This window comes from Melospiza georgiana, chromosome Z, assembly GCF_028018845.1.
Source record: "Melospiza georgiana isolate bMelGeo1 chromosome Z, bMelGeo1.pri, whole genome shotgun sequence".
In the NCBI taxonomy this organism is placed as follows: Eukaryota; Metazoa; Chordata; class Aves; order Passeriformes; family Passerellidae; genus Melospiza; species Melospiza georgiana.
The window spans coordinates 8,205,386-8,228,237 of record NC_080465.1 but is presented as its reverse complement, the minus strand read 5'-3'; the positions used below and the strand labels follow the sequence as shown (position 1 = coordinate 8,228,237).

Genomic DNA, 22,852 nt, shown 5'->3' with positions numbered 1-22,852 from the left:
AGCGGCATCATGGCGGAGCCCGAGGAGCAGCCGCCGCCCGCCGCTGCGCAGAGCGGCAGCCGGAGCGACGGCGGGGAGGAGGCCCCGGAGGGCGGGACCGCGGCGGGGCCCGGCGAACCGGGCCCACCCCCGGCCGGGTCGCCGGGCACCGAAGAGCCCGCGGGCGACGCGAAAAAGAAAAGTAATGGGGTGGGAGGCCTCCGCGGGGGCGGGCGGGCGCGGTGACGGGCAGGTGTGGCGGCCAATGGGCCGCGCGGGCGGGCGGCGCGGGCCTATGAGCGGCGGGGGACGGGCCCGCTGTGACGCGGCGGGCGCTCCCCGCAGTTGACGTGCTGCTGAAGGCCGTGGGCGACACCCCCATCATGAGGACCAAGAAGTGGGCGGTAGAGCGGACCCGGACCATCCAGGGCCTCGTGGACTTCATCAAGAAGTTCCTCAAGCTGATGGCGTCCGAGCAGCTGGTACGGGCGGGCACTGGGCGGGGCTGAGTGCGCAGGGCCCGCGTTGTCAAACCTGCAAAGACGCTGTCGGAATCTAGGCTACAGCTGCCTGCAGGAAACCTGGAGTAGCAGCACCGAGAGAACTGTTCCAAGTAGAGTTAGGATGTAATATAGAGCGAGCTGTGGGTGTGTGCAGTACGCTGTGGGTATGTACAGCACAGCGTGGGTGTGCTCGGCCCTGGCCTTTGGGCTTGTTGCAGTGTCTGTATTTCTCGGTGTCTGTCAGGCAGAGCTGTGTGCACGCTGGACAGCCGTGTGTCCCAGGGAAACATTGCTAGGCGCTGTGTACCTGGTGGAACTAGGTATAGAGACAGAGTATTGGAGAAGCAGTCCAGAGGTTTTTGGGATCAGCTTCCTGAATCTGAGTGTCTGTTTCCTTCAGAACTCACATCTAAAATAGTTCAGCTACTGTCATAGGAGTGATTATCTTTTAAAATGGGGAGTTGGGAGGTGTTTGTCCTTGGGCAGCAGATTGCCAGTGTTATTTATGGATTCCTTCCTGGAGAAGTGGCCTCATGATAATACTGGAAGAGCTGGAAATACAGTTGCACTGATTTTGTTTTTCTGCAGTGAACTCTCAGTACAGTCCAAAGTTTTTATTGAAGATACGCAGTTAAAGCTAGCCTCATTATAAAGTGTAGCCGAATTCATTCTATTCTTTGTTTGGAAGATCTTATTTAAGTATATAGGCATAAATGCACTGGCCTTCTGATTCACCTGGAAATCATGAGGGATCTGCTTTTCCATAGTTGAATATTTTAAAGAAGAGTGATAAGTATGATGCTGACCAAGGACATTCTCAACAGTTGGAGTCCGTGACTATCATCTTATTACCTCAGCACAAAAAAACCCAGGAGCATGTAGCCTTCCTGTGTGGCTGAAGCCTAAGGCTATGCTTCAAGAACAAAGCCCTAGGAATTTTATATATTTTATTAGGAAATAGCACATGATACCCCAGTGTCCACTGTTGCCCCACACAGCAGATCACAAGGCCCTCTTTGTCATTGAGATTAGCTCCTATACATGTAAATGTATTTATTGGAGCAGGAAGTTAGAAGGATGACTTGAAAATAGAACAAGATGTTTCTTATTTCTGTGTTGGCCATTCTAATTGAGCAAATATGGAATAGTGAGTGAGTGGTTTGGGCTGAAATAAGAGCAAGAGCTGAACCCTTTGTGCAGCTGTATGGGAGAGTAATGGGTCAGCTTGCAGGAAAAGGAAGTCAGCACGTTTACTTTGGCTTGGTCAGCTGGTCAGATAGAGGGGACTCCTCATAGTCCTGTTGCTCCTCCACACTGAAGTGAAAATGATAGTAACTGGTCGTATTCTGTTATATGCTTAAAGATTAATAGCAGAACTTTTGACTGCAGAATGATTCTTCTCTGTTCCCAGTGGGATCCTGTGCTATCTCCATCTCTTCTCCCTCATTTTCTTGCAGTTCATATACGTAAACCAGTCTTTTGCTCCGTCTCCAGACCAGGAAGTGGGGACCCTCTATGAGGTAACTTTCATCCTGAATATCCTTTCCAAATGCATTTAGCAGGATTTGCCTGCACACCTCGGGCCCTTGAAATCTCCCACTGCCCCTAGCAGTAATAGCTTGCATTTAATTGTGGCGTAATTAATGTTTACTGCTCTGTGTGAACGGGGTCCAAAGAGATGTGACTTCATGCAGTCTCTGGAAATGCGTTCCTTCATGTGCAGTGTGTTTCCATGCCTCTCACTGTAATGGGGAGCTTTCTCATGACCATATTCCATGACATGTTTATCTGATGGGAAGACTTTTTGTTTTGCTTCATGTATATGCTAGCCCATAAGTAATTGTAACAGCTATTGTTTTTTTGTTTTTCTTGCAGTGTTTTGGAAGTGATGGCAAGCTTGTACTACATTATTGCAAAACTCAGGCATGGGGATGAATGACTGGCCACACAGTTGTTCAGGTTTTCTCTTCAAAAACGGAGAAAGGACTAACTTAAACTCAAGCTGTAAACACACAGAAAGAGGGATTTTTGCATTGCTGCCTATGAACATATGGTGCAGATGAATGAGCAAGGACCTGGTTAGGCTATACGATCACATGGCTTTTTTTCTGATGTACATGTGGGATACAGAAAAAACACCTGCACTTGCCATGTACAGTAGAGCCAGCATTCTTGTTGCTGAATACTTAATTGCTGTATCTGAAGGGAAACTTTCAGTTGTTTGCAGGACTGACTGGACACCTCTGTCCATATGTTGTACTGAAGATAAGAGAACCTTTTTATTAAAAGTAATGTCTGTTGTACATGTAGCCTGGGATTCAGTTTATTTCTTATGTGTTGTACATCTGTGGCGTGCATCCTGTTCTTTGTGAAATCTTCATCTTGAATGTGCATTATCTCATATTATTTCAAGACAGTATTTTAATTTTTTTTCTTGTAATATATAGGCGTTGTTATCTAGTTTAATTACTCCACCCTTTGCCTTCATCCTGTTGGTAAGTTGAGTACCTAATTTAGGATGGCACATTATGAGAGGCCTCACAATGCTTCCCTCCTGCACAAATTTGGTAATGGTTTGTTGAAGGCTCAACACTTCAGCAGCTCTCAAGCTGTTTTTTCTTACACTGCTTAATGACTTGCATCTTTAGCTGAATGACGTAGCTGCATGTTGCACCTAGAGTTCTTGAAAAAGTAGATATGAGCTGCTAAAACCTCTATATATTCTCTTTTTGACTGTTGTTAATTTTCATGTTTTACCAGCTGTGTGGTCCACTAAACAGTAGCATGCAATTTATATTCTTTGCTAAATCATAGCAGTGAGAATTGACGTGAGGTTTTTTCCATTATTGAGAGGACTTTGTACCTTGGCTAGGGGGCTGACCTTTGCTTTTATTTATTGGGGAGTTTGGGTGTGAGGGTGGAGATTTTTAGTGGGTTTATTTGAAGTGTCTGTTGTACAGTCTTATGTGTTTGTTTAAGCTGAACCAAATTAAATGTTAATTGTTTGCTTGGAGAATGTTCTTATACTGGATAACAGTTTTTGTCCCTGATGTAATCCAGTTCTTCAGCACATGCAGACAAAACAGCCATTTCTAGTTTAAATAATGTTTTCACTGTAGTCTGGAACTGGTATTTCATACATAAGTGGCTCTTATGTAGTCTCTGCAGCCTGTGTATTGGATTTTTTTCCACCTGGAAGAGTAATACCCAGCTTAACTTACTGACATTGCCACAGTTTGCGTGCAGCGTGCACACATGCCGCTGTTACACAGGCACATGCTCTGAATGCTTGCTATATGCGTTGCTTGATGTATCTTGGCACTTTGTAAGTGGAAAACTTGGGTTCACTTCATTAAACTAACAAGGCAGAATTTGTTGTAAACTTTAAACTTCAAATATCCATACTTTTGCCTGCTCAGAACCCTGGTCTCCTGAATCTCCATCTCTTTAAAAGAGCTGTTGCAGAGGGAAGCACTCTGATTCTGTCTGGTTGAGGACATTGCCTGCTTAATTACTGTGACGCCAGCATAACCTCGACAGCCACTAGAGGGTACACAAGGACAAAGGTATTTGCATAGTTTTATCTAGGACTCTTTTTCAATCTTTTTCATAGTATGTCCACATGCTGGCCTTACAAATATAAGTAGTTTGTTCTCCCGTGTGACAGTATGTTTACCTAAGATAAGCTACTAGTCTGGTTCTCTTTAAAGAATGTTCTATTGGTGCCTTTCACCTCACTTGAACTTAACAAATGAAACTACTGATAAACTGCAAATGTGCTCTTAAGAAGTGATGCAAGAAGGTTGATGTGTGTGTGTACTGGGGGCGTTGTGTTTTGGTTTTAGAAAGTCAAAAGACATTGAGATCTTGAAGAATTATAGGGCATTGTGTCTGCCAACTAATTATAGAAGGTTGTCATTTATGCTGAATTTATAAATAATTTTTATCCTCTGAAGTTGAATAAAAAATCGTTTGCCTCAATTCCTCAAATTGTGATAATCCAATAATGTAAAACCCATAGTAATAGTCTGGATTTCCTCCTTTACCACATGCATTTTTGGACCTGGATAAATGAATCATGAAGCTTTGAATTACTCATTTATCTAAGATTCAGCTTGTTCCCTCAACAGTACTTGCTTTTTGCTGGTTGCTTCAGCATTTTTCTGCTCTTAATTTCTTTCCAACCCAAAGTAATTTTTTCTTGGGGTCTAGTTTACCAGTATACAGCGAGTACTTACTGATCCAGCCCTTGCTTTCTGTTTTCTCAATGCTCCTAAGCGGCTGCCTTTATTCTGTTCCTTTTATTGACTGCCAGCTCCAGTTCTGCTAATTCCCCCATGTAACTTCCGTACCTTCTTTACAGAGAGAGTCCTCCTTTTTGACATTTTCCCTTTGGGTTTGTACCTTGCATCAGGGAGGTGGTCAGTACTTACCTCTGGTAGCTCTTTGTGGACCATGGACTCCGTCTGGAGCTGAGGTGTGATTTTAGGTGGCAGAAAACTTTCCTTGCTCGTATTCTTAAGTAACAAACCATACTGCAAACATTTCAAGTAAATTATGTGTCAAGTAAACAAGTAATTGCTTCCCAGTACATTGCTTTTAGAACTTGCAAGAGACATGTTGAATCTCCTATTTTAAAAAGGGACAGTTATAGCTTCTAAAATCATAGATTGTCCTGATATGCTTTTCTCTTTGAAAAGAGTATTTCCAGTAAATTGGAAACATAAGAAGCCCAGGTAGAACATGAGCTGTGTTCTTTGCATTTGGTGTCATTTAAGTGACTTCAATTGCTAGAGTGGGAGAAAAAGGGCATGAAAGTAAAGAGTGTCTCTTGGACAGATCAGTGAGAGTTGTACAAAACAAAAAATTAAAGTCTAGATTTACTCAGAGTTTTGTGCTCAACCGATACGCTACTATACTAAACTGCCAATATTTGTAATGTAATTTAATTCACTTGATTTAATGTAACTGCTGAATTAACAGAAAAAAACAAATTGAAAAAAATCAATAAATAATTTTTAAAGACTGAGAAATAAGTATTGGAAAGGGAAGTTACTACACTGTTTTTATGAAAGACCTAGTACTTCACAACATCCTGATATTAAAAAATAATTCTATGCAAAATTCATTTACCCTGTTTCAAGTTAATACTCACCAGATGCAAACCCTTCACACTGTGAGACACTACTTTTATTAATTATTATAATGGTTTAGAGACTAGCTTTAATGATAGATTTCTAATTTGTAGTTTGAACTAGTCTTAAATGCACATGGAAACCTGAAGAAGCTAAATGAAACTTAGGTTACATCAAGAGTGAAATTATAAAATACACAGTTGTGCCTCCTGTGAGCATACTGAGCAGATGTCATCATTTCCAGGACTTTAAAGTCTCAGAAAACTACTGCTTAGATCTTAACAGAAGATGTGTCTGTGTTAACTATCCCCACAACTCAAACCTGAATATACTGATACACAGTAAAGTCATAGTGAGGGGGCTGGAAATCCACACATCCATTTTTCCAACTCCTTCCAATGCCAAAGCAGCTTCTATTTACCGATTGTCACTGTTCATTCTCATTTTGCAAATCAAATTCTGCTTGTTTGCACAGCTTTTTAGCTTACGTTGCTCTTGACTACCCTGAAGTCTCGGTTATTCAGAGATATAATACAAATGTTATTAAAGACATTATCTTACTACAACATCTTGATCTTGAGGGTTAGAAAAAAAAAAGGGGGGAGAAAAAATTCCTTTAACTCTGGAGTTTTTCATGAGGACTGTGACTATTACAAGCTTGTATAAAATTCAATGTGCATTAAAAAAATAAAAGGTTTTCAGCCTTGTTTTGTATTGGATCATCATGAGAAGAAAAACGTTTGACAAGAAAACCTGTAAAATGCATTTCTTGTTTGCAAAGACCACGCTTCAGCTTTGTTAGTACCATGTTTAATATGCTTCCAAAGCTAAACGTCACAAAACCCCACACTTTGGTCTTGCTTTAATAGCAAAAACGTTGTGAGATGTCAGATGCCTCTTTTAGTCAGAATTAGAGCGACAAAAGCTCATTTAGAGATTGTTTCTTCCTAAAATAGGTGGTTAAAAAAGGTTGAATCACATTTTTGACTGAGACCAAAATGAGTATGTTAAAGGCTTAATGTTAAGCCTGTCACACTACATCTATGTCACTAGACTTGGTAGTGCCAGGAAATTTTCTGGGACACTGTAGCCCAGTCATATGTACAGCTGGTTGTTAGAACACTTGCTGGCACAGGTTTTGGCCTGTGCTCAATTCAGGAACTGGCAAGGTACCATTTTTGGTGGGCACATGGGATGTGATCGGCCTGTTACAGAGTTCAGGAGGTAAATAACATTGATGAAATCTGTTCTGGGCAAGCTGGCCCTTGCACAGAACAGATTTCATCAATGAGTGATGGTGCCAGGGATCAGTCCTTGGGATACTTGTTGCTCAGTACACAGGTGAAATTTCAGGTGAGATTTCATCCCTTGTATATGCAATAAGAAGAATTAAACTTTGGGACAAAAAACATGGTCCCTCTTCAAACTTCAAGAACAATCTAGGAATTTTTTAAAAATTATTCCTCTGCATTCCCTCCATGCAATTGTCTCTAAATGACTAAATTGATAGGCCCTAAATGCCTACCAATAGCCACAATCAGCAACATTTTTTGTTAAATATGCAGAATGTAGATGGTGGCAAGGTACTAGCTATATGTCTTGGCACCATCATACCTTACTTTATTAAAAGTAGATGATGAACATTACTTATTTTTTTTTAAAAAGTACACAACTCTTGGAATCCTTGCTCTGTATCTTCTTATGGAATGATTCCTCATGAAAATTATATAATGTGTATATATCAATTAGACTGACACTATGTGCCATTAAAATATAATTGCATTGAGGGCCTAACCTTAAAAAAAAAGGTTTGACTTAACATGTTCCAATTGCAAATATCAGTATGTGATTTAAAGCAGATAAAGATGTTTCCCTTGAATTCTGTTTGGTAACAGAACTAATAACCCTAAAGAGCTCCTAATGGGAACCCTCAAAGAAAGAAAAAAGATCTCCACATAAAAGTGCACAGCAATGTTCCTAATGTGGAGGCTAGCCAGTACTTTGGCTTTCTCATGTAAATATCATAAATTTTAAAAGACCACAAATTTATTTAAGTCTCTTTCTTGCAGAGAAAAATGTCAATATTTTGTATTTTATTTATAGCATATGCATTCCCCACCAAAAGTGGATCAGACTGATTCTTCCAAGAGTCCCTTCTGTGGTGTGAGGTTTAATGCCACACAGCTTTTCAGTGCATTGTTTGGAGTTTGCTTTTACCTTCAGCAGAGCGCATGCCCTTTAGTAGTTGCTGGTTTTTTCAGTGAATTACATGATTTTGTTTGTGGCATCCTCATTTCACTCATGTTTTACTTCATGTTTTTTAGCCTGAAGATGGTGTTTAACTGCATGATATTTGATGCAATTGCTCTCAAGCTTTTTTTGAGAATTGCTGTGCATGCAGCAGTTATTCATCAAAGATCACCTGCATACTGAGTGATCAATCTCACTTTATACAACTAAGGGACAGCTGCACTGATACATTGATTCATGACTACATTGAGTCATGTAGCCCCAAATCTTGCACTACAATTGCTGATCCAGGTTTTCTCTTTAGAACCCTCTACAAACATCAGAAACTTAGGTGAACAGAGACCTAACAAAGAGGTGACTTAGTAAAAGGGGTGGAAATAATTTCATCTGGAAGAGGAGGTGTAAGTACCCATGAGGGTGTTGAAGTGCTATTGCCTGGCCAGGCTAACAGACCAAAGAGACACAGCATAGCTGTTTGCTGCAAGAGTCTGGTCATGTAGACATCTTGGATCCCACCTTCAACTAGCTCATAATTTTTATTTGGAGTTACAAGATATAAAATAAAGTACAGTCACAAGCTACATTTGCAGGCCTAGTACATGGTGCAAAGTGTCTAATGCTGCAGTTTGATAATTCCATTGATCTGACTTGAAGATTTTCCTCAGTAAAGCATGAGAGAAACCTTGTGAGCTGCACCCCAGTAGGAGATGATGTGCCAGTAAGTGACTGAGCACTTCAGCTAGTAAGTGTCTCCTGGAGTTAGATGTCACATCAAATGATTGCTTGATTTTCTTATACCTGTCTTTTGGGTAATAGCAGAGTGCTTCGGCATTTGTACATAGAGCAAAGGTTTTGTGGTTAAAGTCCAAACACCTGTTCTCCAAGACAAGTTTTTAATAGGATACTTGAGAAATACATATAATAGTTCATTTCTTCAGGTGTATGATTTCCAGCAATAAAAGCGCATAAAGTCCTGCAGTCTCCTTATGCAGAATCACAACTGAGAATGTAAATACAGTTCTTTTGCTGTGTGGATTTCAGTGTTCTCTTTTTTATATTGAATATTCAGTGACAGTTAACTGCTGTATGTGCTCAGACCCTTGTGCCATTTCTGTTAATAGGGCATAAGCAAAAGCACAAGTTGGAGAGACATAAATATTGTTCCTAATGGTGTTCAGTCAGTCAAGTAATCAACTCCTGTAGACGTTTTGGAGATCAAAAAGTAGGTTGAACAATTCCAAATTAAAAACTGTAAACACTTTTGAATAGAAGCAAATAAAAAGTATAACTATATAAACTATAATAAACAGCAGCAGTTGTAAACTGCAGTAGGTAGATCCAGCCTGATCCCTTACTTGTAATAGAGGGAGGTATAAAATGTTCTTTTACTAGCAGTATTTAACTAATGACCTCATCAACTTTGTGGCAAAGGAATCAAAGTACTGAAGTGTCAGGGATTAACGGCAGTGGCATAACTATTTTTCCCCTGGATTTAAATACCAGGGAAAATACCTCCAAGCACAAGTGTACAAATAAACAGAGAAATATAGCTGCTGGAAATTAGTTTCTGTCAGATCCTGTGAATATCAGAATAAGACAAAAAATACTTGAAAAGTTACCTCATGCTGCATTTCAGAACCCATAATTGTGATTCTTACATTTTATTCTTGAAAGATGTTCTATTCCTTTGGGCAGTGCTTCCAGCAGCTGCCAAAAGAACGTGAATTCTGCCTTTGAAATAAAAGACAGGGTATTTCACACTAATTCTAACTCTCTGTAACCTACAGCAGTTTTAATGGTGCTGTATGAGACTTCTGAGGTCTACTGAAAAATGTGCTACTTGTCTGTCTAATCCTTGGAGAGCACCAACCAAGAGCTGACATTGAACAAAGGCAAATTTTGTTAAGAAATAAGACTCATTCTTAATTGTGAATTTGAAAAAGTTACCTAGGGAAGTGATATGCTTGTTCATTACCTGCATTTGGCCCAGAAGAGTGGACATGGCTGCTGAGATCAGCACAAGAGTTGTGTTTAAGAGATTTGGGATAGTCTTAGGTTCTCTCAGACCTTAAAAAAAATCTTGAAATTATTGCAGTTTTCTCTCTCTTTCTCTCACACACATACCAACAATAATTTTCAAAATACTGTTAAAGCAGGGTCTGCTTTCAGTATGCCAGGAGAGGTTCTGGAGTGATGGCTAAAAATGTACCTATTCAGTACACTGATTTGTGTTTAATTCCAGTTTGCTAGATTCCAGCTCCATTTAAAACTGGGAAAGTATTCCCTACTGCAGAGAAGTCAGAAATTCATTCAGCCTCTCAAGCTATATTCACTTTATTAATGGCACTTCTTTTTGTCATGCCTGTACTTTCACGTACAGGTCAGGGAGAGGGAAGAGAATGCAGGTGTGCTAAAAATCCCTTAAGGTAAACTGTCTGTAAGGGAAACTGCAAGCTGCCAATGTTGTGAGCACCTTTGAGCCTCAGAGCTACAGCAGCCCACACCACCAGTCTGCTTACTTCCAGAGCCATATCATAAGGCAAACCTGAAGAGCTGAACCTTTTTTCTCTTTAAGAAAGAATAGATGGATTTTCTTCAAATAGTGTTCTATGGTGTATAGTGAATTCATTTGCCAGAATTCATGACTAATAACAGCTCTTAAAAGTAATAACAGATTAATTACAACTAATAACAGACTAATAACAGATTTCATTAACAGCTGAAGTGGAAGGAAGACGGCTGGTGTGGTATCTACTTGTTCTGGTGCCAGTATATAGATTGGATAGACTGAGGGGCGTGAGGACGGTCTGTTGTTTTAGCACAGTCTGTTTTGTCCCATTCACTGTTTCTCGGTGTCATTCTGAGTGCTAATGGTTACGGCAGCCCTAATTGTTCCTGCAGAGTGCACTGGCTTTCAAGAAACAGCACTATCAATGGGCAGGCTGTCTGTAAGCAATCTCCAGCAGCAATCTTCTGTGTGCTTGAAATAGCTGTGTGTCTTGTTTTGCTTTCAGTAGAGCTTTTAGATGTATTTTTTCAAACCAACGTGTGAGTAACGGAGGCAGCGGCAGAGCGCACTCCCCGACAGAGGGAGAGAGATGCTTTCCGCCCGGCAGCGATAGCCACTTCTCCTATTTCCCCCGCCGGGATACCGGAGCGCCAGACGCCCGCCGGCCCGACCTTGCCCGCCTCGCCCGGGCTCCGGCGGAGCAGCAGCAGCGGGCGGTGGAGGAGCCTCTGCAGCCGCCTCCGGCTGCTCCCGCCCGCCAGGGTCGGTGTCCGCGCTCCCGGGGACGGGGACGGGCAGCTGTCCGCGGGCCCGCCCGCCGGGGCGGTGGTGAGCTCCCGCCGTGCCTCCCGGCGCATAAAGGCAGGCGGCGGGGGCCGGCCCGGGGCAGCGGCTGGAGGCGGCACGGGAGCGACCGGCGATGATGGAGCAGCCGGTGCAGACGGAGACCTGGAAGGCGCGGAGCCTGGAGGAGCTGATCCGTATCCTCCATCAGATATTCGCCGAGGATAAAGTCAGCGTGGACGAGGTCCAGGCGCTGATGGAGTCGTACGAGAGCAACCCCGAGGAGTGGCTGCAGTACGCCAAGTTCGACCAGTACAGGTAGAGAACACCCCGGAGCAGGGAGCCCCCGGCCGCGCAAGCGGCGGCCGCGGCGAGGCAGAGCGGCGGACGGGGACCGGGATCAGCAGGGACGCCGGGCGAGCCCCTCCCGCCTCCGCCTGGAGCCGGCCGACAGCTCCTCCGGCGGCGCCGAGGGGCCGCGGGGCAGAGGCCGCGGGGCGGGGGTCGCGGCGGGGCCGGGGGCGGGGAGCGGGCGGAGCGGCCGCGGCCAATGGCGGCCCCGCGGCTCGGGCGGGCGGCGGCCCCGCACCCGGCCCCCGGCCGCTCCCGCTCCGGGCAGGGGGCCGCGATGGCCCGGGCAGACACAGCGGCGTGCCGCAGACCCCGAAATAAGCGATAAACCGCAAGGTGGGGAGAAGGAGCCCGGGAGAAGCGCGGGGGGCGCGCAGAGGGACCAGCACTCACGGCGCGCTCGGGGTCTGTGGCCGAGCCGGTGCCTTCTGCGCGCCCTGCCGTGTCGGCGGGCCGGGAGCTGCCCCGGGGCAGGGCAGATCGAGGCTTTCTGCTGCTGCTCACCGGCTGGAAGGAAAATACCTGTTGAGGTTCTAACTCCTCTTGCTCTGCCAGCGACTGATTTATGTCTGCCGCTGTTGGCTTCGCTGTTTTAAATTTCAAGATAAATGGATTTTATTCGAGTGTTTTCTTTAAAATACCAACATAGAAATAAAACCCCACTCGAACACCTCAAACTTCAAAACTTCTTGTTAACTGTGGCATTGTGACATTCTAGCTTGACTTTTTTAGCCTCCTTTCACCTCTCTGTGACTATATTCCATTTGGAACAAATAATGACATTTGTAACAGAACATAGGAAACCAAGAATCAGGAAAACAAAATGTGTTAACATTGGTTGTGGCAACCTTTTATTTATATATTTATTTATTATTTGGTATTTGTACATTTATTTTTGTCAGCCAGACCTGCACAGAAATAACAGTGCTTGAGAAGTCTTGTCAAATGCCAGCATGGATTAATTGTTTTCTGACATCATAGGAGAAATAAGTCTACGTAATATATGTACACATTGTGGATGCACTGAGAGGCACTGTATAGATATAGATGTTTCCTTTGAAAGTAGTTCTTTATGTGCATCCTTTCTTGAGTAAAACAGAGTGGACTTATGGGGATACTAATTTGAAAGTATTCAACTGACATCAATGCACTTTCTGTGTGCCCTTGCTTGCATTTTTCAGGTGAGACTGAGGCATACCATGGTAGGCATAAATATTTTCTTTACTTGGCAAAGTGCAAATACTCATGGCTACTGCTAAAATTAAATCTGAAGGTCTCTCACTGAGCTACTTGTACCATAGCATCAGACCCAGATCAGAAGGGTCACTCTATGGGAAGCTGGAGCAAAATCCAAATCCCTTCTCTAGTGGACTTTTCAATTGAACAAGGTGATCAGAGTTCAGGGAAAACTTAAAGGAGAGTAAAAGGAAACAAACACAAGATGTTATTTGAAAAGAAATTTTGCTCTAATAAACTTTGTTTAGAAGTAGATGCTGCAAAACGTCCCTCACAGGTGCTTTATCCACACAAAAATGCTTTGTTTAGAAGTAGATGCTGCAAAACGTCCCTCACAGGTGCTTTATCCACACAAAAATGCTACAATACAAGACATGGAACTTTCAGGAACAGAGTGGGAGGACCATGTGCAGGAAGTCTGGCATCTTCATTCTTTGTTATTTTGGCTTTGTACAAATGAGTTCTGTGTAAGAGAAGGAAAGCCAAGAATATCAGAAAAGGAGCTGCAGAAGAATGTAACTATGTATTTTTCTTGTTTCATTGCAGTCCTCTGTTTCTAATTATAAGCCAGCTGCTGAAGTGACTTCATTCAATAACCATTTTGATTTGATCCTGTCTACCACTCTAGTCTGACTCACAGTTCCCAAACTCCAATCATCTGTGTAATTCAAAAGAAATAGTATTCAAAATATTAGATATTCCTTTTCCTTCCCAGAAAAATATTTCTTACCAAAAAATGCCAAACTTATAAATGCAATTTCATTTTTTCTAAGTAAAACTTACATTTCAAGAAAAGAGAAGAAAAATAGTTTTTGTATGTCACAACCTTCTTCCATAAACATGTTTGTATAATTTTCTCTTTTATAGACATATTAGTACAGTTAAGAGCAAACATTTTGTATTTCAGGTACACAAGAAATCTTGTGGACAATGGAAATGGAAAGTTCAACTTGATGATCTTGTGCTGGGGTGAAGGTCATGGCAGGTTTGTATTTAAAAACTATGATTTTGGCAAACATATAAATTCCCCACATCTTTTGTATCTTTGTCATACAAAATAGAGGAAAAATAAATAAGTCCTATGGGAGCTATCAGAAGGTGTCTGGAAAGTAATCAGTGCAGAGCTTGTATTAGTATAGCAATCCTGAATACCTGCTGTAACTTTTGCAAGTTTGTAGTCCATGGCCATTTGTAAAGCACTCTTTCAAAAATGCTTTGTTTTTCTACAAAAGCTAAGCTTCTCTACTGTTTTTAGTCCCAGAGATATGACCCTGCTCAACCTGTCCCATTCAACAGACCCATATAACACCTGACCTCAGAAGCAGGACTAGGTGCAGTTTAAATAGTCTTCATTCTTTCAGGGTTTTTAAATCTGCCTTGTGGCAAGATGAGAAAAGTAGATTTTGATTAGGACTACCGATGGGGAGGAGGGAGCCCCTTTCCAGAACTGTTTGGCTTTCTCTAGGTTTGTGCATCTCATCTCTTCCCTCAAAATGGATCATAATGCTGATGTGGCCTCCCAAGTCATGTGCATAGACTGTACACTTGGTTGTGTTGTCCTACACTATGTCAGGGCAGGATCTGTCTCTTGGAAGGTCTTTCACTAAGTGTGGGCTGAAGCAAAAAATGCAATAGCAAATATGCAGGTTTTGGACTGAATATTCTCAAATCTAAATAGAAAAGCTAAGGAGATGTTGGAACGGGTTTTTTTTTGTTTGTTTGTTTGTTTGTTTGTTGCAAATGATCATGTACGGCATTCTTTAGAGGATGCCATAATATGAAACTCAGAGCAATACAGAAACTGAGCTCACCACCTCTACTCCTCCTAGGCTATTCCCACACAGCCTGTAATTTATGTTAAACTGTGTTCAGGTTGGATGGGCATTTGTTACAGCTAGACTGAGACAAGCTAGTTTTGCTTCCTGCAAGAAGAAGGTCAGATTTTCTCATGTTATTTGGAAGGACCATGACAAAGTGGCTTTTGTGAAGTGTTCTGTGCCTGAAGCAAACCCTGCTCTCTCAGCATCTCAGTTTGCAAGAAATCCTAATTTTTGCTGAATAGAAACAGTAATGTAAAAGTACCAGGTTTTTGATTGAAACTTATTAGCGCTATACTTCAGAGGGTCAAATTCCCTCTTCTCTTTTGCCCCAATGAGTGGAGAGCTCTCCCTTTGTCCTAATCCTGTTTACTTCTATAACAGTTACTCCTGCACTAAAAGAAAAATAAACTAAACTAACTATACTAAACTAAATATCTAACCCATATGTAATCTCTAAATGTAGCAAATAAAACATGCTTCAGAGCAAGAAGAGAGATCAAGAAAGCAAACAAATCCTACCAGATTCTGTTGAGTTTTAACATGAAAATGCCAGTGAAATTAACAGCTTAGTATTGCTGGTTGCATTTAGTACTCTCAGAGTGAGTACTATATCCCTATACTGCTGGGATTCACATGCATTTTTTTCAACAATGCATGTGAATCCCAGCAGTAAAGGGGCTATAGAAGTTAAGCAGCATTAGCTCATTTCTTCATATTTTGGAAGTGAGCATGGTGGATTTGCAGAGATCAGGTATACTTGCAAGTTTATGTCAGCCTTTTCCTGGGATCATGGTAGAAGCATTGTTTTGTTTCTTGGCCCAGAAGAGTTTTTGCATTCTGGAGAAATTTTCAGCCCTACTCCTTTCTCCAGACTTTCTTTGTGGTTCTCTATATTGAAGTCATAGGCTGACCAATATCTGACTTTTCTCCAAATCCTGCTGTATATGAACTTAGTTCAATATATTACCATAGCAGCAGTGTAAGTAGACATCCCTTAATGCACGTCCCTTGTGGAATGGAATTTCATTCTAAGGTTTTGTCCTCATACAATATGCTATGTTGTCTGTCTTGCTCTGAAATTAAATATGCGTATCACACTGAGTTTGGTTATTCTTTTTACATATATAGCAGTATCCATGATCACACTGACTCACACTGCTTTATGAAGATCCTCCAGGGAAATCTAAAGGAGACTCTGTTTGAATGGCCTGAGAAAAAAGGAAATGGTGAAATGACTAAGAAATCAGAACGAGTTTTGAGGGAAAATCAATGTGCCTACATTAATGGTAAGATATTAAGCTTGTTTTGACAATTATCTGTCCATGAGTCTTATTCCTAACGGAAGAGTTCATCTGCTTTTGTCTCCTACATTTAACAGTATAATACCTATGGCTGTATGCACAGTTTAAGAATGTGACTCTTTAGACTCTGCACAAGCCTGTATTTAGATTCAGTAAAATAAACAACCGCATCAAAAATGTGCTTTTCACTCACTCTTAAAACATTGTAGCAATTGCTTGTAGCAATAATAATAATAGTATACTGGGTATCTCCTCTAGTCCAAACAGCCTTTAGTATTGTGCCCCTGATGATTATGTGTAATTGCTTGTAAATATAAACTTGTATAGCATTTTTTTAAGAAATAAGAGAAGCAAAGTTTAGATAGCTTGATCACCTTGCCTTTTTTTTTTTTTTGTTCTCAAAGAAGTAATCCTTTTACTCAGTCATGGAAAATTTATGGTGAAACTGTAGAAACTGTCTATGAAATAAGTTGACCAGCCAGGAACAGAAACCTGTGACAGTGCTACTTCTTGTTCAAATCAACAAAAGGCTGTAGTGCTGAAGTGCAGTGTGAGCAAAACTGAAATTCCCAATCTACAAAAAAAAAAAAAAATACACTATGTTGCGAATGACTAAGATTCCATCAGTAAGGCTCTTTAAGTACCTAAATCCATGCCATCATCACATGTACCTGTAACTATTACCACCTCCTGCTTTGCTGGAGACCATCCTGGAGTTGCAATCTGGGTGTAATGTGTGCTGGTGCTATGAAAGACCCTGCACATTGTGCTGGACCACTTTGAGTTCAACAGAACAAAGGTGAAGCAGCAGACAAGGAGGTCATTTGCTTTACATGTCATGGGTAAAACACTGGAGAGCACACCTAGAGGGGCTGACCTTGGGAACTTCCCAGCTAGAGGGAGACTCATGTTGGGTTAGGAACTTAGGCAGGGTGAGGGCACTGAGGAGAAAGACTGGTGTTCTGCAGCCCTCTGTTGAAGCTTTGCCGTGCTAAATGAAAACACTGAATTGATAGGGCAGGAAATGGCTTGACACATCTGCTGCTGCTCCTGTGCCAGGGACATGGGTTCTCCACCTCAGTCAGGTTTCCCTACATATGCAGTCCTTTCCAATGCAAACAACTGCAGCCTGTGTGCATCTTACCCAAAGCTTCCTCAGTTGTTTAAAAAAAATTTGGTATCCAGTTCTCTGAGGCTGTTTGGATCTCTGCCATGTTTCATAACAGATGTTTTGGTTTAAAAGGAACATGTTAAACAAGCAGAAGGAAAACACTGACAGTGTGCTGATTGCCATAATTACATTGATAGCAAGTGCCTTCATGATTCTACTGTGTGCTTCTTTGTTGCTCTTGTACATAAGGGTCAGAAACAACTAAACCCTGTTTATTTGAGTTCTCCGTTAGATGAGCAAAGATTTAGGACTTTCCCCCAACTGCTACATCCTCTATTTAAACAAAGTATGTTAACAACACTTTGGGCTTCCAATCAGACTTAAGAGTGTACTCATGACTCTCAGGGTACCATGGCTATGTTGCACAATACATGTCCAGGTATTATATAACAAATTCAAGTTCAAAGGCCTGAGCTGTTTTTACAGCAGGATCATAAATTCATTATTTTATGTTTTTACAGCAGAGTCATAAATAATTAAATTCAAGGTCTCTCTTAAGTAACTCAAAACCTCCATTTTAGTGTAGAATGGACATGTTTTGTTTCACGGATTGATTCTTCATACCTGACATTTTTCTGTAACAGCTTGATTATGCTTACTATTCAGTCATGATTGGAAGTGTGTCAGTCACTATTGATTAGTTGCTTTATAGGAAAGTGAAAGCAAATGAAAAATGTGTTCTCCAAACCAATAAACTGGAAGGATTCATTAGGAAACAGATGCCTGCAGTAGAAGATACCATATGTCTACCCATAAATCCATGCCCCAAATGCACGTAGCTGACTTTCAGTGTGACTGATATCCTTATTACTCATAAAGAAGTACAAAAGCTTTTGCCCTCTTCCTGCTTCTGAAGCATGTAGAGCAACAGGTCTCCTAGGAAAATAAATGAGCTTGAAATCCTTTGGGAATGAGAGCTAGAAAAATATTTACAGTACAGTCTTCCTTAATTTTCTTGAGATTTCTGTTGGCCTTTATCCTGTGGCAGATAATCTAGAAATTATATGAACTGTGGAAGGCAATAACACATTTTGAATTACCAGTGTATTTAGAAATCTGTGCTAGAGAACACCAGTCAAATTCCCTGTACTGAATTACTTGTTGCCCATAAAAGTGTGGCCATGCCTATTTGCTCATGAATTACAGTTTAAAAAGTATTTTTTCTAGGCAATTGAGATCTCATTGGATCTTCTTGCTAACACACCTTCTTTTTGCCATTTTGTGCCTTTGCTGGTGTAGACTCCATTGGCCTGCACCGTGTGGAGAACATAAGCCACACAGAGCCTGCTGTCAGCCTGCATTTGTACAGCCCACCCTTCGACACCTGCAACACCTTTGATCAGAGGACTGGGCACAAGCACAAAGTCACGATGACCTTCTACAGCCAGTTTGGAGAAAGGACTGTCTGCGTAAGTACAAGATGAGGGGCTCCTCACCCAGCCCTGGGCTCTGAGCGCTGTGGGGTTGGGTTCAAGGGGCTGCCCTGCGGCCTGCACAGGCTGCGGTGACCCTGCCCCGGGACATGCAGGAGGGTCAGCACCTCTGCCCTTCCTGGGCCTTCCCCTCTTGGATCAGAAAAAAACTGTTTTCAAGTACTCTTTGATTGGTCAAGTTGCACTTCCCTTATGTGGAGTTCCCTGTTTTGTTGCCTTCCTCTCCTTCTGAGCAGAGAGGATTAGTGAGACATCTGCTACTAGTTAAACACCTTCAGGCCACAAATGATGGTAAATACAACCTAGCCCATGGAAAGTGTGAAGTAGCACATTGTTTTGGCCAGCATTAGTCAGATGTGATGTTTCCTGCCTAAACTGTCCTGCCAAAAGGGATCACATTTCAAGAGGTTTTAAACCTTGTAGCTTACTGTAAATACTTCTTTAATCAATTCAGTTCTTCATAATCACAATATTCACAGAGTAAGACATGATCTGAGAGGAAGAGTAGGCCAGTTGTCTGTTGTCTGCATTCTTGGGCAATGGGTGATTTTATTTGGATAGGAAAGAAATCTTAAGACCATTTCTGGAGCAACCAAGCTGGAACATGTGGGAGACATTAACAGGCTTTCAGCACTATTCCATGCATTGGGAAAAATAACTACTTACCTGTGGAGAAAAGACTGATTCTCGATGTTCAGCCACAGATGTTCAAACACTGTTTAGTTTTGTTTGATACTGAACACTTTCATTTTCCTTGAAGCTAGAAATTCAGTGCTCAGGAGTTTCCTAGAGTGAGTCCTTAGTCAGATCAATTTAAATTTTTTTATAGTTGTCAAGTACCATGTAAATTATTTCTCTGAAGCCTGCCACATTACCAAACAGCTGAAACAGAAATTTTAGCCTTCCCAAGTTTGAAAAGTCCTTGAGAAATAAATTTGAATTTATAGTTCAGATTTTAAAGGGTAATTAACGTGGAAGAATTCTGAACAAAATGAATGCAAGGATTCAGTGTCTGTTTTCTGTCTTTTTCTTTTAATTCTTTATTGAATATTTAGTACCTAAGATAGTACGTGAGACTAGGTATTTTGGCTTGGAGTGTTTCCCTGCTCTGATCTGTAACCATCTGGCAGTGTTTTCACCATTTATGGGGCAGTGGATCTGGCTTACAGGAAAGAGCTAAATCTTAATCGTTGGGTCTCTTTCATGAATTTCTCTAAATGGAATTTCATTAAACAAGAAGGTGGTAGAAAGTCTGGACCACTCAGCTGCCTAAATGACTTCATGCTACAAAAACCTTCTGGTCTCAGTGACTTGGTTTCTGGAGAACAGACTGAAAAAGCAAACTTTCTTCTGTTTACCAGATCACAGAAGGACCCAGGGAGGCAGAGATCTATAAGTTATAAATATCAAGAGAGTAATGTAATTTGTTTGTCTTTTATGAGTGAGAAGATTGGCTGAACAAAAGCACATTCAGTTCTTCCTCTTTGTCTTAATTATTGTAGATAAAAATTTAAATTTTTTTAATTTTATCTAAAATTAATGTCTTAATTTTGTGGATTAAAGACACATGTAAATACCTTGTGATTTCTGGCCTCTGGCCATGATGAATTCTTGATTAACTAACTCTCCAGGAAACACACAGTAAGTTATACGGGCTTAATAAAAAAAATAGTATGTGTGTCAAAGGACTTGCCCATTGGAGTAACTGCATAATTTAAGTACAAAACATGAGAATACTGATAGGAAAGTCCACTGACAGAAATGTGATTTTGTGTTGGGTGTCACAGCACACCAGTTTCTTCTGCCAGGAATTTTGCAGGGGGAGGCAGTATCTGTGTGCAGCCTGTATTCCAAGCTGGACATTCCAGCAGTTTCTGTCAAAATGAAGTAGAGCAGGCTATCAGGGAGACAAGAGAGTCTGAAGTAGGAAGCAGTCCTCAGCAGTCCCTTCTGCCATGAGCTTACTCGTGGTCACCCAGAGCCAATAGACGGGGTGACTTTTTCAGGCACATGGTGCCTTCTACAAAACTCTGTCAAGGAGCACTGAAAACATACACTCCAGGTATTTTTAGGAGCTACTCTGAGAACAAAGGTACACAACGAGACCATGAAATAGGCAGTGACAGTTTCTTTCCTTAAAGCAACAACTTCTCCTCTTTCCTTTTAGGCTACAGGAGTGCCGCAGGAGAACAACTGAGAAGCATCAGCACGCGTTTGCGTAAGACCTGCTGAATGTTTAACCAGGGACAGAAGACTTGCATGGCTAAGGCTGACAGCCAGATCCATTTCATTACTTGTACATCGGAGTACTCTAGGGCACCCTCCAGACCACACACAGTTTCCTCGAGCAAATGCCAATTATGGGACACTAAGCTAACTAGTGCCATAACCTGCTTCAGAGGTTAGATGCCTTTTCTTAGGCTACTGTTAGAATTAAGTAGCTGGTTGTCTAATTATAGCGCCTTTTAAGCTCCACCTTGGTTATCACGCTGAGAATATCAGAAATAGGGTTTTTAAACATCATCTGATTCTTCTCAATAAACCTATGGGGATGTATGCTTTCAATGTAATTAGTAACTATATAAACTTCTAAGCTTCCAGTCACTTGTACCTCTGGGTAGTACAGTAGATACAACTAACAGCAGTGCCTTTTTTTTTTAATTAAGTCTTTTAGGTTTTAATGCGTTAGGCCATCTTGATAGTTTTGTGCATTTTTTTACCTTTTTTTTTTTTACAATTTAATTTGTCAGATCCTGTTTTAAATAGGAGCAGAGAAATGCTTCATGCATGATGATTTTCAAAACTGATTCCACAGAGATTTGATGTTTAAGAAGACTAATCATACTTAATTCAGCTAATGTCCAGATTTCAAAGTATTCTGTGTAGCTAATGAAGAAGAAAACTGAAATAAAACTGGATTTCTGCACTGATTTCAGAGTTTTAAACTTTTTTTTCACTGTAACTAAAATACTCATCACACTTTACCAAAATCCACATTCCTCATGAATTTTTTCCAAGTAATACGCTGTTAAAAAAGACTTTTAAAAGTTGGCAGTATGTCAAACATGCAAAGAATCCTGACTCAAATTAAGTTGGGGGGAGTTCTGTCACTGAGTGTGCTGATGTTTAATTTTATCCTCCAGATTTAGTCACAGGGAAAGAACCTTCTTGAAAAGAGTTAACTGTAATTAAACACATAAAAATCAGTAAAGATGAGTGATGGAGATTATCTAATTCATTTAATGCAGTTAATAACATATTCTTAAGTAGGGAATGTGTAGCAGTTCTCCTAGTCTCGAAGGTGACTGCTGGGTAGTCAGACAGCAGTTTAAATTTTATCAGTATTGGGTTGAGTCACATATTTCCCTCTATATTGACAAGCCCAGGAAATATTTACTTTATGAGACCCCATTTCCAGAGAGGCTGTGTCAAATTTTTAGAAAATATTTGAGCAGTGTGAGTGTTTTTGAATGAACCTGTGCCTTGTTGTGAAAGTGTGACAGCATGAGAGATGAGCTGAGGCTGGCAGTCTGGCTGTCCTGCTCATGCAGGGTCATCTACAGCAGATTACTCAGGACTATGCCTAGTCGGATTTTGAGTATCTACAAGGACCAAGGCACTACAGCCTCTCTGGGCTTTTGGTGTTTTATCACCTTTTCAGTAAAAAAGGCTTATGTTTACACAAAATGTCTTGTATTTCAGTTTGCACCCAGTGCTTTTTGTTCTCCTCATCCTTCCTGCAGAAAATAAGCAGTTTCACTTAACTAACTTCAATTACAGCATATTAATTGGGCTTTTGCTTACTAGGTAGAATTAAAGAACAAACTTTACAGCTTGTAGGCCACGTGTTCAGTCAGGCCAGGGGGAATGGAAGATCAGGGAGACAGCCAAGAAGGCAGAGTAGATGAGAGCAGCTAGCTGTTCTAGGATGCACACACACAGAGCCCCAGATAGTACTCCAGCTAGTCACTCATATGCCTAGCGAGTGGAACAGAGGAAATACAGGCTGAAGTGATAACAACAATCTACACGAGTTGTCCCAAGTACAGTTTAGCCACAGTACGCATGATATCATGCATTGCATGAAATAATACAGGAATTAAGGTGTTTCAGAAGAAGGTAGCTACTGGGGAGTTGTGTCCTCTGTACCTCAACATACATGAGGTAGCCTGCCCAACATAAAGGGTACAAACACAGGAAACCTCAAGAGAAATGTTTAATTGAGTCCAGAGCCCTTAGAACACATACCACAGCCACTACATTTGCTACTTCCTAAGCATTAGTTAAGCATCAGGTGCTCTGAACAGCACAAGCATAAAGCTACTACCTACTAAAAGCAATATTCAGTCAACAAATATCAAGTAATATAATGAGAAGCATA

General features: G+C 41.3%; 2 protein-coding genes across 2 annotated transcripts; both read left to right on the top strand.

Moving 5' to 3' along the window:
• The first annotated feature begins 9 nt into the window (after positions 1-9).
• Positions 10-2,785, top strand: ATG12 (autophagy related 12). Its single transcript, XM_058044370.1, has 4 exons — positions 10-181; positions 325-461; positions 1,940-2,002; positions 2,358-2,785. The coding sequence occupies exons 1-4, from the start codon at positions 10-12 to the stop codon at positions 2,415-2,417; spliced, it is 432 nt and encodes a 143-aa protein (XP_057900353.1). The 3' UTR covers positions 2,418-2,785.
• Positions 2,786-11,232: 8,447 nt separating this feature from the next.
• Positions 11,233-21,401, top strand: CDO1 (cysteine dioxygenase type 1). The gene is made up of 5 exons (XM_058043619.1): positions 11,233-11,477; positions 13,654-13,731; positions 15,695-15,852; positions 18,278-18,447; positions 20,639-21,401. The coding sequence occupies exons 1-5, from the start codon at positions 11,296-11,298 to the stop codon at positions 20,666-20,668; spliced, it is 618 nt and encodes a 205-aa protein (XP_057899602.1). The 5' UTR covers positions 11,233-11,295; the 3' UTR covers positions 20,669-21,401.
• Positions 21,402-22,852: the final 1,451 nt, after the last annotated feature.